The sequence below is a fragment of the Macrobrachium nipponense genome, chromosome 29, assembly GCF_015104395.2.
Source record: "Macrobrachium nipponense isolate FS-2020 chromosome 29, ASM1510439v2, whole genome shotgun sequence".
NCBI lineage: Eukaryota > Metazoa > Arthropoda > Malacostraca > Decapoda > Palaemonidae > Macrobrachium > Macrobrachium nipponense.
This window is the reverse complement of record NC_061092.1, coordinates 2850805-2869799: the sequence shown is the minus strand read 5'-3', so window position 1 is coordinate 2869799 and position 18995 is coordinate 2850805. Positions and strand designations below refer to the sequence as shown.

Sequence of the window (18995 nt, the reverse complement as noted above, 5' to 3'; positions counted from 1 at the left end):
AGTGGATAAAGTAGGAAGATGGTTAAAAGAATTTTTACACAACAGAAAACAGATAGTTATTGCAAACGATGAGAAATCGGATGAAGCTAAGGTAATTTCCGGTGTGCCACAAGGTACGGTGTTAGCTGCACTACTGTTTGTTATTATGATTGCAGACATAGACAGTAATGTTAAGGACTCGGTAGTGAGTAGTTTCGCCGATGACACAAGAATAAGTAGAGAAATTACTTGTGATAAAGATAGGAACGCGCTACAAAGAGACCTTAACAAAGTATATGATTGGGCAGAGGTAAATAGGATGGTATTTAACTCTGATAAATTTGAATCAATAAACTATGGAGACAGAGAATGAAAGCTATATGCATATAGGGGACCTAATAATGAGACAATCACAAATAAGGAAGCAGTTAAAGACCTTGGTGTGATGATGAATAGGAACATGTTATGCAACGATAATCAAATAGCAATTCTATTGGCAAAATGTAAAGCAAAAATGGGAATGTTGTTACAGTACTTCAAAACAAGAAAAGCTGAACACATGATTATGCTTTATAAAACATATGTTCGTAGTCCACTTGAATATTGCAATATGATATGGTACCCACACTATCAAAAGGATATTGCACAAATAGAGAGTGTACAAAGGTCCTTTACAGCTAGAATAGAAGAAGTTAAGGACCTTGACTACTGGGAAAGACTACAATCCTTTAAAATTATTATAGTTTAAAGGAGAGGAAGAGAACGCTACATGATAATTCAGGCATGGAAACAGATAGAAGGAATAGCCGAAAACATTATGGAGCTAAAAATATCAGAAAGAGCAAGCAGAGGTAGGTTAATAGTGCCCAAAACTATACCAGGAAAAATAAAGAAAGCACACAGGACATTAATCCACTACGCACCAGCATCGATAATGCAGCGTCTATTCAATGCGTTGCCAGCTCATCTGAGGAATAATAAATATATAACAGGAGGAGTGAGCGTAGATGATGTGTTTAAGATAAGCTCGACAAATATCTAAACTGCATCCCAGACCATCCAAGATTGGAAGATGCAAAATATACCGGACGATGTACTAGCAACTCTCTGGTAGACATTAGAGGTGCCTCATACTGAGGGACCTGGGGCAACCCGAACAAGCGGTAAGGTCTGTAAGGTAAGGTAAGGTAAGGTAAGGTCTGCAAGGTCAGCATGGCCATAAAAAAAATGGTTTTTACGAATACTTAAAGTAAAGTTATATACGACTCTTTGCATTCGGGAAATGTATAGTACAATTTAACTATTCTTAAAGTAAAGTTATATACGTATCTTTGCATTCGTGAAACGTATAGTACAATTTAACTTGATTCATAAATCATAAAATACTTCCAGAAGATGTCACCTGCCTGTCAGGGGACATAATGTCATATTTCCCCGGCTAACTGATGAGCATTTTTGGACTACTCGTGTTTCTAAGACTCTACTGACGTGTGCGTGTGTGTGTGTGTGTGTACGCGCTCGTGTGTGTGCGTATATAGATGTATATATATATATATATATATATATATATATATATATATATATATATATATATATATATATATATATATATATATATATATATATCCAGAAATGAACAGACCAAAAAGGGATACTCCGCAGCCAACTCTCTCTCTCTCTCTCTCTCTCTCTCTCTCAAAGTGATATCCCACTATATCCAGCAATAAAAAAACTTTTGTTCATAGTGGACAAACCTTAACGAGCAAAACACGACTATTCTAATCCAATAAAATTGATTTATGGTTGCAAAAACTGCCGTCACAACATCTAGTAGGTTACTGACGCAGCAACCAAAGAAATTATCAGTTTTCCACAACCAAATTAAAAGTTTTCTCTCTCTCTGTCTCTTAACTGAATATGTAAAAAAAATGGGAATAAGATGCATAAGGCTACTCGAACACCCAGCATCAATCAAAAGGGAATATATAGAAAAAGGTCACTTCAGCATCCAGCATCATCTGCCGAGGAGGGAAACGACGAGCCACCACAGAGATTTCGGGTCGACCGCAGGCGAGAGGTCGATTATTATCGCATTCGACGCCAGGGTCGACTTTTCTTCCATCCGAATGCAAAAGCATATTCGCGGGTAGTTTCAGAACGTGATGGCCGGCCTCGCCTTCATCCAATACATGTCAGATGTCGCCGGAGTTAATTTCCCCTGGTGCCCGACGACCAGGTCCATTTCGTTCCCTCTCTCTCTCTCTCCTCGTCTCCTCGTCTCTCTCTCTCTCTCTCTCTCTCTCTCTCTCTCTAGCAGACATGACAGAAGGGTTTATTGGTAATTGTACTACCAGATATTTAGATTATTTCAGGCTAGAGAGAGAGATAGTTTGCCCCCTCTCCCCCTCCTCTCTCTCTCACTCTCTTTCTGTCTGTCTCTCTTCTAGAGACATGAGAAAGGTTTCTGTAATTGTACTATAGATATTAGTTTCAGGTAGAGAGAGAGATAGTTGCTCCCTCTTTCCCCCACCCCCCCTCTCTCTCTCTCTTTAGCTGACATGACAGAAGGCTTTATTTGTAATTGTACTACCAGATATTTAGATTATTTCAGGCTAGAGAGAGAGATGTTTCTCCTCTCTCTCTCTCTCTAGTGACTGACAGAGGGGTTTATTTGTAATTGTACTACCAGATATTTAGATTATTTCAGGCTAGAGAGAGAGATAGATTGCCTCTCTCTCTCTCTTTCTTTAGCAGACAGGACAGACAGGTTGATTTGCAATAATACTACCAAATATTTAGAATATTTTAGGATAGAGAGAGAGAGAGAGAGAGAGAGAGAGAGAGAGAGAGAGAGAGAGATAGTTTCTCTTCTCTCTCTCTCTCTCTTTAGTTGACATGACAGAAGGGTTTATTTGTTATTGTACTGCCATATATTTAGATTATTTTAGGAAAGAGAGAGATAGATTGCCTCTCTCTCTCTCTCTCTCCCTCTCTCTCTCTCTCTCTCTCTCTCTGGCAGACATGACAGAAGGGTTAATAAGGCCTATTAATAACCGCATTAGCAGTCATATGCAGTATTTTAAGATAATTAACCGCAAGAGAGAGAGAGAGAGAGAGAGAGAGAGAGAGAGAGAAAGTGGATGGAAAGGCTGGCTGGGTATTGTGAAAGCCCTGTCAATGATTAAGAGCCCCGATGGGCTCCCCTTAATAAGTCTACCATCCACAAGGGATCCTTAGCGGAAGTTGCGGCTCTGTAGCTGAATCAGCCAGCAGCTATTCTGTAGCAGAAGGAGCTGTTTTGTAACGGAAGCTGCTATTCTGTAGCAGGGGCAATCAGGCATTCAGTCTTGGCTCTGAGAGGAGGAGGAGGAGGAGGAGGAGGAGGAGGAGGAGGTGATTATACTGTCTTCATATAAGCCCCTGCTCCTCTCTCTCTCTCTCTCTCTCTCTCTCTCATCTCTCCTCTCTCTCTCTCTCTCCAGATGGATGATGTATTTGCTCTGTGGATTTATGGCGCTGACAACGTTTTGGGTTCCTCGCTGAAAGGAGTGAGGGTTTGGGGGGGGGGGGGGTGGGGGGGGGGGGGGGGGGGGGGAGAGATGGCGAACGTCGCCAAAGGATATTGCCTCTGTCTTAAGCTTAAGAGGATGAAATAGGCCTTGAATAGGCCTTTACTATGCCTTGAATAGGCCTATCCTGCCCTTCAATGTGAAAAGGGACGGGTCTTCATCATAATTTGGACGTGGGCACTCATGGGTCATAAAGTGTTTCATCGGATACAGATAGGTCATCAAAATGCACGTACACTGACCTCAAAAGGTCATCTTAATGGATGTCCATAAGACAGGAAAGCGTCATCGAAGTGAATGTATAACATGCAATTGAAAAGGTCCACATAATGGACATACTGAGACACGAGAAGGTCACCAAGATGTATGTATAATTACTCGGGAAAGGTCATCAAAATACATGTATACTCTTATGAACTTGGAAAAGTCATCAGAATGCCCTTACATGGACTTAAAAAGGTCACCTAGATTCATGTATATGGACTTGAATAGGTTGTCAAACTGCATATACATGAACTTGAAAAGGTCGTCAAAATGAATATACACGAACTTGAAAAAGGTCATCATTAATAATATACATGGACTTGAAAAAGTCCCCATTATTAATATACATGAACTTGAAAAGGTCAACAAAATGAATATACACGAACTTGAAAAAGGTCACCATTATTAATATACATGGACTTGAAAAGGTCACCACGATTAATCAATGAACTTGAAAAAGTTATCAAAACGAATATACATGAACTTAAAAAGGATGTCTAAATGAATATACACAGATACAAAAAAGTTCATGAAAATGCACTTATGTATGTACGTATACACAAACGACCACGTTAAGATGCAAAGGGCAGCTCGGAAATGGAATCATAATGAATATACAAAGATATAAAAAGTCATCCAGATACCAGAACGCGAAACCAAATAGCCAATAAAAAGCTTCAGAAAACCACTAAACGCACTGCGGTCTTAATGCCACTCTTACCGAGAAATGAGACGGTCTTAAGGCAAACGTCTTTCGAGATATCCACGCCGTATCTGCTATATGAGGGAATGAGAAAGGGTCTTTCTTCATTAAGTTCGTACGACCAAAAGCGTTGCGATCCCTCGAACAATAGAAACATCTTTAAGACAAAAAACGTTTTCCGGTTCACGAAGAGATGGCCTGAGCAAAGCTTCTTCTTCTTCTTCCTCTTTTTCTTCTTCTTCTTCTTTCTTCTTTTCGGATCAGGTTGACTTCCCGCAAACAATGAAAAATTTAACCTGGCCCTCAGCTCAGGGGATCCAAAACCACCCGCAATCCTCTTCCAGAGGACTCCAGGAGGATCAGCTGGATCAGCAAGAGTCTTTGGCGCATTGCTACTACCCTCCAGTCCAGGAGCAGACTCTGTGTGTTTGTGTGTGTGTGTGTGTCTCTGTGGAGGGCCAGGCCAGACCAGTATATTGTCTGCAAACACTTGCCTATGTCTTGCCTGGTGATATGCATTTAAAAAAGAGATTAAATCTTCCTTGACTGAACTGTTGTTGTGTTCTTGCGTTGCATTGTCTTCGTATCTCGTTTTTTTTTTTCAAATTCTAATTTCAGGCACTATTGTTCTCTTATTATTTAAAGCTTGTAATATATTGTCTAGTTTTAATTATCTTACACATGTCTACTTTAGTTACGTGGAACGTATTAATGCCAGTTAAGAGAAAGTACAGATTTCAAAACACATGAATTTCGGACCAAGGGAGATAAAAACAAATGGTCATTTCTGCAAGAACTAGTTTTAGAAATATCTCGAGCCCACCGACACCATTTTTGTTTTTAAATATGTGGACGGCTGTTGTTGTTTGAGATTAAGCTGGCCTTGTGCCAGCACGGGCTCTTGCTCGTAGAGCAGCCCGTATTGGACCGCACCAAAACCAGTGACAGAAAATAACTGAAATTTACCAACGACCAGTTGTGAAGATCACTCCAAGGCCAATTTTGAAAATAAGAATATCACAATAATGCCAGTTTGAAAAGGACGATGGCTGCAACAAGGCCAGTTTCAAAAATTAATACATATAAAACCAAGGCCGGTTTTAAAAGTGTGATGGTTGCAGCAGGACCAATTTTAAAAGTATACAGGTTATACTAACACCAGGTTTACAAGCATATAGTTTATATCGCGGCCAGTTTTGAAAGTGTAAAGGTTGCATCACAGCCAGTTTTAAAAGTATAAAGGTTGCATCACGGCCAGTTTTAAAAGTATAAAGGTTGCACCACGGCCAGTTTTAAAAGTATAAAGGTTGCATCATGCCCAGTTTTAAAAGTATAAAGGTTGGATCATGGCCAGTTTTAAAAGTATAAAGGTTGCATCACGGCCACTTTTACAAATATAAAGGTTGCATCACGGCCAGTTTTAAAAGAATAAAGGTTACAGTAAGACTAGCCTTAAAATAAACATATCACACTAAGGTCGGTTTTAAAACCACCAAAGTTGTAGCACTTTTCAAAACGTACGGACGGCTACCGACGCCGTCCTAAAGACATTAAAGAAAGAAAACTCTTGAAGACGTACCCCTAAAAAAAAAAAAAAAAAAAAAGACCAAAGTTGCAGCACTTTTCAAAACGTACGGACGGATACTAACGTCGTCTTAAAGACATAAAAAAAATACTACGAACGTACCCCTAAAAAAAAAAGAAACCAAAGTTGCAGCATTTTTCAAAACGTACGGACGGATACTAACGTCGTCCTAAAGACATAAAAAAAAAAAAAAAATAGTACAGACGTACCCCTAAAAAAAAACATACACAAATTAACGTACCCCTAAGAAGAAAAAAAAAACAGGACACGCCATCCACACACCATGCACCCACCAAAGTTAACTGTCCCCTCGCAGACTCCACGACATGACGGAATGAACCAGTGTGAATGCGCCGAGAACCGACATAATTCGATCCAATTAAAGGACCCCCAAATAACCCATTATTTTTTCCTCTCCCGTCAGTCTTCGCTCGGTTTTAAGTATCGCTAATGAAAGGCCGGGAAGGAAAGGGGTGGGGGGGGGAGGCAGTTGTGGAGGGAGGGAAGGAGGGGGGGTGGGCCTGGGGAGGGAAGGGGGAGGGTTTGAAGGGGCGGGGTTTATCGTTCCTAAATCAGGCGAACTTTATTCAAAAGGGGGGAAAAATGGTTTTAAGAGTGGCCTCATCTTGTTATAAGTGTCGTTCTTCGGGATAATAAACTTTTTTTTTTGCTTTTTTTCTTTTTTTTTTTGAAAAATGTTTCGATAATGGAGTTCCTGTTAACATGACGTTAATTTGGACTCATAAGGTATCGTCTAATTAGCAATAACGACGGCAACAAACAGGTACAGCAACAAGGAAATAATAATAATAATAATGATGATAATAATAATAATAATAATAATGATATTTTAAGCTCCAAAGAACTCTTGCATGCTTGTCTGCGCAATTTTGACAAATTGTTTTTATACACGCGCACATACAAACACACACACACACATATATATGTATATGTATATATATATATATATATATATATATATATATATATATATATATATATATATATATATATATATATGTGTGTGTGTGTGTGTGTGTGTGTGTGTGTGTGTTACATCCATCTGCCCACAATACTTTATTTCCCTAATTGTGCAACCGTTTATATATATATATATATATATATTATATATATATATATATATATATATAATATATATATATATATATGTATATATATAAAGGGCTTCAGCACAAATCTTCAATGAAATAAAAAAAAAAAAATTACTTGTCCAATTCTATCACATACGAATCCATGAAAACAGCCAGACAAGACACATTCCGTAACAGCAATTTTCTCATCCTTTTATTTCATATTCCTCAGACAGGACGATGTCACGTAAACAAGTTTGTTTTGCGTCGGGATGTCACGTGATCTGGCTGGGAATGACTCAGGTTATAGTACGGCACCTTCTGGGAAAACGTGAATGTTTGCTTATCCCGTCGTCATGAATTCCTTGTAATTTTAAGTTTCTTTGTTGGTTTCTGGGGGGGACATTCATAATGTTTTGACGACGGTGTCAGAATTTTGAATGCTTGTCAGTATTTTGCTTTCTTATTTTTAACTCTGCAGCCGGAGCGTTGAAATTGACTGCGAAAATTGGATTATTTTGCAGCTGAATCGTGTTGTTATGTCAAATATGATATATAATTCTAATAATATATATATATATATATATATATATAATATATATATATAGATATATATAATATATATATATATATATATATATATATAAACTAATAGATATATATATATATATAATATATATATATATATATATAAATATAACATAATTATGCGTTTGTTTGCAAAATACAATTACAACAAATGTGTAAGTATATAAAAAGGTTTTATATACGGGCTTTACGTATAAAGCTTGATCAATCTAAAGCTTAAACGTTCAACATCAGACCACAATATTCCCACAAATTTTGACCCTAAGGCCAAGAGCTATCACCATGAAACAGGAAGCTTAAAAAAAATGAGGCCTATCGTAAACGTATACGCGTTCGCTACAAAACCGTTAGTCGTTTCATATCCGCCCTCCTAATGAACGCAACTTGCCTATCGTGATAACTACGGTAAAAAAAAAAAAAGATGGAGGGTGGGTCGAGGGAAGGGGACGTTCCTTTGATTTTCCCATCACAAACGGTAACCCGTTAGATAACCGGAATTGGTTAAGCCTGGACGATGTTAACGACAATGCAGCAAACTGTCGCAGTTAAGACCTCCCCCCAAACCCCAAATGAACGGCGCCATTCGGACTGAAATCTCCATTAGAGTCACTCGAATTAACCTCAATTCCGTCAGCAAACGCCCAAATGAACGCGCCCGCCACCGAGTGGTAAAGGAGTGTTGAATTTCGGGTGTAAAACGCCCGTTTATTAAAACGGTTGGGCTACGGGAGGGCTGAGGGGAGGGAGGGTGAGGAGAGAGGGGAATGGGGAGAGGGAGGGAAGGGTGAGGGAGGAGGGAGAAGGGGATGAGGAGGAGGAGGAGGACGGAGAGAAGTCTACACTCTCACAAGATAAACTTAAAGAAGTTGGACAGCCAGGTGAGGAGAGAGAGAGAGAGAGAGAGAGAGAGAGAGAGAGAGAGAGTCAACCCTGGCGCTGCCACTCAATGAAGACAGATATTGGACCAGAGTCCTTTTGATGAATAAATGACAGGTGATTGACGAGCTGACAAACCTTTTTCATAAATTGACTGGGGCGTTATTTGATTATGTATGTCCGTGAAGGGTGTCCGTTCAACCACGGGGGCGGGGGCGGGGGGGGGTGACACAGCGAATGACCCCGTGGGTGACTCAGTGAATGAGCCCGTGGGGTGACCCCGTGGGTTATAATAACGGCTGGTAAATAAACACATGACAATGCTGAACCGGAATAAATTTCTTTTGATATGTCACAAGGAAATACAAGTAAACAGAGAGAGAGAAGAGAGAAGAGTAGAGAAGAGAGAGGGATGATACGAGAGAGAGAGAGAGAGAGAGTAAACCAAACTATTGCAAGCCTAACCCCATTCCCAGAATGTTGTCTCCTTACACCTTGAAATGGACGACGATTACCCTTAAGCGAGGTGGATAAGGAACACCCATTGCTAGGACCCACTGAGCTGTACCTAGTCACAGCAAATGACAGCAAACGAGAGAGAGAGAGAGAGAGAGAGAGAGAGAGAGAGAGATAGAGAGAGAGAGAGAGAGAGAGAGTTAAGGTAGGTCAGTTCAAGGCAGGGTGGTCAATGTCAGACAGCCTCAAGGAATGTCGTGTTTTGGAAATAAAAAAAAAATAAAATAAAATAAAAAAATAAAAAAAACGTTAAAATTCACTGCCGTTTCACAACCAACTGGTCTCCTCTCAGGTCCGCTGGTACAGAGGTTAGTGTAGTGACATGCCGCTCACATGTCGCGGGTTTGCGTCTCTCCCAGGGCGATGAAAAGTCACTGGCTTTGTATCATGATCAGTTACTGCCGCAGTGTGGGGTCTTTAAAGGTGGGAGGTTGAAACCAACGTTCTTTGGAAGCTTGAATTTCAAGCCAATGGCGCCTTTGGTGTAATAATAATAATAATAATAATAATAATAATATAATAATAATAATAATAATAATAATAATAATATTTCGAAAATACAACAGGAGTTTAATTAATTCTTTCAGAACAGCAAATGTGCGCATTATATTTAACTTGTTTATGTGGGGTTGGGGTCAGGAAATCGCAGAGGAATTGTGGGTGGAGGAGTGTTGGGCCTTGGGGTTTTGTGCGGGGGGGGAGAGAGGTTGTGGGGAGATAAAACACCCAGATGAAAGAAAAGGAAGGAGAGAACGGTGGGAGAGGGAGAAGGGGGGGTGGGTGGGATGGGATGGGGGGGGAAGGGTGCCAGACACCCTTGCTTTGAAGGCAACATCAAAGCGGCTCTATATTTGCATAACTAACCAATGCATTTATAATGCTTTTACCTCATTATAACGTATTCAGATCCCTCTCTCTCTCTTTTTTTAAATTTGTTTCAAGCACAACGCATTTAATTTTTTTTCTGTTCTGAAAAAAATTAATATTTAGAAATAATATATTTTTTTAACTGGTTAGATTGGAATTGAAAATAAATTTAAAATATCTGGTTAGATTGGAATAGGAAAAAAGATTTAAATATTTTCATGGTTAGATTGGAATATAAAAAAACTTAAAAAATTTTCCTGGTTAGATTAGACTAGAAAAAACTTTAAATTTTTGGGGTAGATTGCAGTCCAAATAAATTTAAATATTTTTATCTGGTTAGATTGGCGTAGAAAAAAATTGAAATATTTTATCTAGTTAGATTGGAATAGAAGAAACTAAATATGTTTTTTCTAGTTAGAAAATCTAACTAGAAAAAAAATATTAGTTTCTTCTATTCCAATCTAACTAGATAAAATATTTCAATTTTTTTCTACGCCAATCTAACCAGATAAAAATATTTAAATTTATTTGGACTGCTATCTACCCAAAAATTTTAAAGTTTTTTCTAGCTAATCCTAACCAGGAAAATTTTTTAAGTTTTTTATCCTTCCCAATCTAACCATGAAAATATTTAAATCTTTTTTCCTATTCCAATCTAACCAGAAAAATATTTAAATTTATTTTCAATTCCAATCTAACCAGAAAAAAAATATATTATTTCTAAATATTAATTTTTTTCATATACCAACCTACCCAGAAAAAATATTTTCTCTAAATGTTTAAATTTTTTCTATTCCAATCTACCAGAAAAAAAATTATCTAAGTTTTTTTGGGTTCCAATATACATAGTCAGAATGTTCCTTTACGTGAAAGCAAAGCTAATGAATGCGCATTAATGCATATAAAAAATCGTAAAAAACCTTAATTAATATCTTTGAGCTGTGTCCTGGAATAATAGCCACAATATATGCCAATCCTCCCTTAGTTGAGCGAACAAATTCTGTGCAATTTCAGTAATGTATGAATAACATACACATAGCGTTTAATCACAAACATACCCCTGCAAGCAAGCATTCATGGAAACTACCCGACTTCACGTACACGTACGTACGAACGCATGCATAGAAACTACCCAAATTCACATGCACGAACGTACGAACGCATGCATAGAAACTACCCAAATTCACGTACACGTACGTACGACCGCATGCATAGAAACTACCCAAATTCACGTGCACGTACGTACGAAGAATGCATAGAAACCACCCAAATTCACGTACACGTACGTACGAACGCATGCATAGAAACTACCCAAATTCACGTACACGTACGTACGAACGCATGCATACAAGCACATATATATTATAACCAAAGTTTACGCGCCTCGTCATTATCAAAGAACATCCGGCCTCCCGCAGTAACCCCCCCCCACCCCCTTGTGGGGGGTGGGGGGGTTGAAAATGAGAACAAATGTCGAGTCGCTCTCGGAGCATTCAGCTGGATTTACGTTTGCCGAACGACATGATCCTATTAAGCAGCGACTGTGGATAGCACAGTGTCTGTGTCAGCCTGCTTGCTGCTGTCGACTCGGGTCTCGTTCGTTGCGAATAAAAGATTTTCCTCTCTTTTTTTTTTGTGTGTGTGTGTGTGTGTGTTTTTTTTTTTAAGAAGCGTTTTGTTCGTAGTTAATACAACAGGGTTTCCTCTTTCTAGTTTTTACAGGAAGTATGTTCAGAATTAAGGTCCGTCTGAAACGTCTGAAAATATTTAATTCTATTATTTTTTTTATTTATTAATTATTTTCCTCATGCAAAGGCTCATGTGATTTTCCTTAAATGACCTGTTACTTTTCTCACATGTGGATAAATCCTTTTCCTTTCTCTTCTTTTTTTAAAAACAAGAAATTATTTTCATTTATTGATTATATAAAGCGTTTCGTCTTTCTCCCTGTCTTCTTAAAGAAAGTTTCTTTAAAAGCATTTTTAGATTTAAGGTCCTTCTGACGTCTAAAAAACATTATTTTTAAGATTTATTTTCATTTATGAATGATTGAGAGTTTTCTACTTTGCTCATTTTTTATTTATTTTTATTTTAATATTTAAGCTCTGTTCCAATCGTTATTTTATGGATTTATTTATTTTTCAATTATTGTCCCACGTACGGGCTAATTACGACTTTTTTCATCTACCAATTACCTTTTCAAGTTACTGCCAATATGAAAAGCAAATTCTTGTCTTTTCCTTTATCTAGCAAAAAAAAAAAAAAAAAAAAAAAAAAAAAAAACAAGAAACTTCAAGGAAATTAAAAATAATTAAAATAATTTGAGAAATTAAACATTATTTACAAAAGCATTTGAAGGATATAATATAAAAATAATAAATAAATCCCCCAATATAATTTATAATATAATATAATATAAATAATATAATATATAAATATAATATATATAATATAAGTATATAATATATATATATATATATATATATATATATATATATATATATATACATACATACATACATATATACATATATATATATACATATATATATATATATATATATATTTATATGAATAACCATTTGAAAAACTAAAGATAAAAATATGATAATAGGAAAACAGTACATTTCCATAAAGAGAGAGAGAGAGAGAGAGAGAGAGAGAGAGAGAGAGAGAGAGAGAGAGAGAGAGAATTTTTCTTTCATGCAATAATCCTTACTCTTTATGCATTCAATTCAACGATGTTTCAGAGAGAGAGAGAGAGAGAGAGAGAGAGAGAGAGAGAGAGAGAGAGAGAGAGAGGCAATATTCCAGAGGGATTCCACAGGAATTCTGGCTCTGCAATCATTGTTTCGCCGCTGGCGAAAGAAAAAAAAAAAAAAAGACAGCGTTATGAAAGGGTCTCTCGACATTCTGGCTCAGTCGAACCTAGTAAATTCCGAACAATGCATATCGAGCTTTATTACCGGCCTGGAAATACGAAACCCCACTTTTGCTAATACTGATACAACTGCTCTTGCTTGCAAGTGCTTGGGGCTTCCATTAGCTCGGCACAAAGGTCTGCTTTCCTGAGGCAACAACTACGTTTGACTCGAATGTGGTAATGAATGAGCAACCTCTCTCTCTCTCTCTCTTTCTCGATTAGATTTCTGCTAAATTGAAGACCTAAAAAAATTATTCGTCTAATTAGTTTCCTCTCTCTCTCTCTCTCTCTCTCTATTAGATTTCTGTTAATTGTATACCTAAAAAATTAACTCGTCTAATTAATTTACTCTCACTATTAGATTTCTGCTAAATTGTAGATCTAAAGAAATTATTCGTCTAATTAATTTTTTTTTCTCTCTCTCTATATGATTTCTGCTTAATTGTATACCTAAAAAATTAACTCGTCTAATTAATTTACTCCCTCTCGATTAGATTTCTGCTAAATTGTAGACCTAAAGAAATTATTCGTCTAATTAGTTTCTCTCTCTCTCTCTCTATTAGATTTCTGTTTAATTGTATACCTAAAAAATTAACTCGTCTAATTAATTTACTCTCCCTCTATTAGATTTCTAATAAATTGTACACCTAAAAAATGAATTCGTTTAACTAATTGTCTTAGATTATCGTAAAATAATAATAAAAAACCTACATAAAAACCCACGAAAAACAAAAAGGAAAATATGAAAAAAAGAATATAGATAAATTTTTCCACCGACGAGACGCACCTTTCAGCAAAAAAAAAAAAAAAAAAAAAAAAAAAAAAAAACAAACACACACACAGAAGGAAGAGGATTCATAGCTAAGCATCGAACGCATTACACGATGTCTGACTTGATCTTGTAATCCCTCCCGCGTCAGCAAAGGGGTGGGATGGTGCTGACAGAGAGAGAGAGAGATAGAGAGAGGTAGGGGGGGGGGGGGTGGGGGGGGGGGGGGATTTTCAACGTTTGCAACGTAGCATTTTTCGTCAGCAACGGATGAGGTGGTGCTGACTGACTGACGGAGAGAGAGAGAGAGAGAGAGAGAGAAAGAGAGGATTTTCAACTTTCGCAACATTGCATCTTTCGTAGGGGAGAGATTGCGCGCTCTCATATCGTTCGATTAGGATCGAGATTTCCTCATTCTTGCGTATTTTGGATGTGCAAGTTTTTTTTTTGCTGCCTTCTAAGCATGCCTGTTCTCTCTCTCTCTCTCTCTCTCTCTCTCTCTCTCTCTCTCAACCCAGTAGGTCAGTCACGGTTCCGGTCATGGGGTCCTAGCGGGAACCCAGAGAGAGAGAGAGAGAGAGAGAGAGAGAGAGAGAGAGACCACACGCAATCCATCTCGTATCGTAATAAGCTGTGGGAGGAGTGGGTGGGGGTGGGGGTGGGGTGGGGGTGGGGGTGGGGGAGCCTCGGAAGGTGGTAGGGGGGCGGGGGAGGGGCGTAATACTCCGTAAACCGGACTTGGATTGTCGCGTTTTTCGGCGACCAACTTCCGCTCGAGGGATAATTACTTCAGTTCCGTCGGAGTCTGTCTGCAGCGGTAATCAAATGTTTGATGGGGGTCGTTTGCCCCGGAATTGTGACGATTGGCGGGCAGGGGAGGATGTGAGGGGGGGGGGAAAGGAAAGGGTGAAGGGAAGGTGGTGGGAAGGGGTAGGGGGCGAAGAAGTGTTTGCGGTAAGGTGGAGGCCGAGAGAGAATGATTGTGGAGTGGATACATCATAAGGAGAAATGAGGAAGACGGGGGTGGGGTGGGGGGGTATAGATGGCGGAAAGGGGTAAGGAGGAGGGAGAAGGGTGGAAAGGGGAAAGGGGAAGGGGAAGGGGGTAGGGGTTGGGGTGTAGAAGTGTTTGTGGTAAGGAGGAGGTTAAGATGGAATAATTGGAGGAGTGGATACAAGATTTATAGAGAGAGAGAGAGAGAGAGAGAGAGAGAGAGAGAGAGAGAGTGAGAGAGGAGGGGGGGGAGGAATCCTTACATGTCAACACCATTTAAAGCTTATGAATGTTGTGATTCACTGGAGATAAAATTTACAATTTATGATAAAGTAATCCTCGAAAATGATTAAATCAACGGTATATCAATATTACACAATGTTGCGGCTAAGGAATTAAAAAAATCATTTTAATTATTATTATTCAAAAGATAAATTATTATTATTATTATTATTATTATTATTATTATTATTATTATTATTATTATTATTATTATTATTATTCATAAGATAAGTGCCTAATCGTGTGAAACAACCCTACAGGATCCTGACATTATTTACATATATATATATACTTAGCACCTATCATTAATCGTAAACTACAATATATTACGTTTCATCATCTTATCCTCAAATTATGATTACATTCTTATCCACATTCTTAATTTCCTTATATTTTTTTTTATTTCCTCATTCTTTTTTTATTCTTTATTTTACAGGTGGCAGAGGCCGGGGGCAGCCTACAGGCGGAATGTCGTCTGTCACTGGGTCCTTACCAACTCAGCGCCTATAAGACGCTACGCGTCAGGATTAGGATGATATCCTACGTAGACAATTACCATTCCTCAGGTGAGTCATGCTCTCTCTCTCTCTCTCTCTTCTCTCTCTTTCGTTGATAAACGACCGACTCATTTAAATACCAAGTTTTCATAAATCAGTACTCATTCTTACTCTTTAACCGTAAAATTTAGTATGTGCGCGTATGTAAATGCTTGCCACTATAAATACTTACATATGTATTGCGTACCACAGTAAATAAAATTGCGCTTATTAAAGGTTCATAATGCTGATATCTGCAACGTCTTTTCACTCAGTAAACAGTGCTTATCAAACGTATTTTTAAAGGAATGTTCTTGTTTAAAATGTACGATAAATATATACGTATACATACATACATAAATATATAAATTATATATATACATATATTATATAATATATATATATATAATATTCTATATCTATCTTGCTATCTATATCTATATATATATACATTATATATATGATATATATATATATAAATAACCGCTTATTAAATCATACTGGTGATATCTGGCGAACGTTCTTTTCACTCAGTAAACAGTGTTTATCAAACGTATTTTTAAAGGAAATGTTCTTGTTTAAAATGTTCGATACATATACGTATATACATACATACATACTATGCATATATATATATATATATATATATATATATATATATATATATATATATATATATATATATCCAATGTAGCACGAAGGAACACACTTGAGATACCCTTAAATCCAAAGTGAAACAGGGACTTGGAACAAGTACTTTCGTAGTATATTTTACATTTTCAAGTTATTATTCTAAGTCCTTGTCTCACTTTACCTTTCTATCGTGGATTTAAGGATATATGTATTTATACACACACATATATTATATGGCACAAACACACGCCATATACCAACACACAAAACATCTATATATATTTTATATATATATATTGTATATATATATATATATATATATCTTACCCCCCTCATATTAAAACTACACAATTGGAAAACCCTTACCTGTTGTCAATAGTGCCCTCTGCTGCAACCATGTCGTTAGGCTATTAAGATCTCGTAAGTACTAAAAATATTACTATTTATTACCCAAAGCAGTTCGAATATAGAATAGAACAAAATGATTAACAATTCATAATGACAAAAAACCCAAATCTGTTCGCCCATGAAGAAAACTAGTAAGTTAACATTCTACCCACCTGACTAAGAATTCACTCCCAGACCCAAAATGTCAATCATTATATTAGTCAGGTTAGAGATACCCGTCTCTAGCACCATGAAATAGAACCCATCTGTAATAAAGATAAGAATGGATAAAAGATACACTTCACACATCACTCTCTTTTCAAAGTAATTAAGAAAGAGTGTATTTACAGCTCTTTCTCTTTCAAAGGTAACGGTCTAAGTCTTACAAAATATGTGTCATACCTTTACGATGGGGTTTTCTCTCCCGACACCTGACGTACCACCTGACCTCTTTGATCTCACCAAAAAGGAATGTGACTTTCGCAAGTGCCTTCGGTCTATTAGACCTGTTAACATCCGTACAAACGAAGTTTTTCATGCCTTGACGCAAGACTAGCGATCTCTTGGTTAAACGTTACTACCCAAATTCCTTCACTCAAGTAAGCTGCCCTTACAGTTCAGCCTGTCTCCAAGCAAGACATGATATGTGATTCATTAACATTACACACTTGTAAGATGGCTCGGCCACCTATGTCCTCTGTGCACTCCTGTCGCACGCCACATCAGCAACTAATGCACAATGTATCAATTTACCACATGACTTAGGGCTACCTCCGTTGCTGGAGCCCTTGTGCTTCGTCGAATGCACAAAAGTTTAAGAACTCCTAGCGCACAAATTGTCAATGGGATTGCTGTGGTAGCAAATTCCGTAATGGTACACATTCCGTTTTGGGAAAGATATTGAATTATATGTTTCTTTTTCTCTTATGTGCGCTGAGTAATGGGGGAAAGTTCACTTATTATTGTTGTTATTATCTTATTTTTTTTCCTTTTTTCTTTTTTTTCTTTTCTTACGAGCGATGTTGTAATGGGGGTTAAGATCTAAATAGCATTCTTATTTTAGATAGGAGATATAATTTGTCAGGGTATGTGAGTTAGATAGAAGGGGTGTTCGGCATTATATTTTATGGAGGTTAGTTATATAAACCATAAAAGGGGTTTTTGCTGTTAGACTTTATGGGTTCTCTTTTGATAGCGTGTTTGTCATATATGGGATTATTTGTGAGGATTCAGTGGGTAAAGATTATATTTTGTTTAGCGAGGAATTTTTAATATTTGACTAGTAGATTGAAGGTATATTAATTAATGACGGATGTGGGGTAAAGGCAAGACTTTAAAGTTTAGATTATTTTTATGACCATGTAGACCTTTTAAATACGGACACATAATGACTTTAGAGAATTCCTAACTCTATGTGATGGCGATGGAAACGGCTTCGTTCTACAGTACCAGAGGTCGAGTCAAGTCTACACACGAATGGCGTTTCTATGGACTGCCTTTGCAAAGGATGAGATGTCTTCGACATATCGTCTCAGGATACGTTCTGGGGTAAATCAGGAGTCTACAATCTTCGATGAGGCGGGTGCGAGTAGCACTTGCATAGAAGTCACGGATATTTCCTTGTGAACGGGGTGGTGGACCACGTTTCCCTTCAGTAGAAAACGTCGAATCCACAGTTTCGCGACGAGAGGGTGTTGGGTAAACTCACGAGGGTCGCAGATGCTGAATAATGGCGCGTGCTGAGTTGTTTCGAGTTGGTTTACGCACTCGACCTGCGTCTACAACTATTCGTCGAGTTTTGCTTATCTTAGTGACGAAGATGAATTCTTCTTCGACGAGCGTTATACAATACCAATATTAATGATCATGTTAGGTGCTATATATACTTATATATATATATATATATATATATATATATATATATATATATATATATATATATATATATATATATAGAAATTGTACAAAAACAACCACCAAAAAATATCGATAGCAATTGGAGAGCGGAGTATTACTATAAACCGCATGCACATTTCCAATACCAGCAAATATTCTCCTGTATTGGACTCACTCCAATTTCGACGGAAATTCACCTAAAACAATTTTCCCTCTAAGTCGTAATATAACGGTAAATAAAAGTGTATTAAGGTTCAGGGAAAACGTTACGAAAGTTTAAACGAAGTAATATTATTCTTTTTATTCTGGAAAGGTCGCTTTAAGTTGTATTTTAGTATCAACTGGAGACAAATACATTCAAAACAGATGCGCAAATATTGATAAATAAAAATAAAGGAACAATTCTGAGTATCAGGTATATATTTAGTGAAGATCTATGAGCGACAGTGCTGAGTGATCTGAATGCCAAAGTTCGTCGTGCTGGGCGACCTGAACGTAAAATTGAGATGCGTATGGTGCTGTTGCCGGTAAATTTGGA

At 37.4% G+C, this 18995-nt stretch overlaps 1 protein-coding gene across 1 annotated transcript in view; it reads left to right on the top strand.

Moving 5' to 3' along the window:
* LOC135206038 (uncharacterized) overlaps window positions 1–18995 on the top strand; it is a 332904-nt gene that overhangs the window by 299865 nt on the left and 14044 nt on the right. The window contains exon 6 of the mRNA XM_064237214.1: window positions 15442–15571. Coding sequence (XP_064093284.1) covers window positions 15442–15571 — 130 coding nt within the window. The remainder of the gene's footprint in view (window positions 1–15441; window positions 15572–18995) is intronic.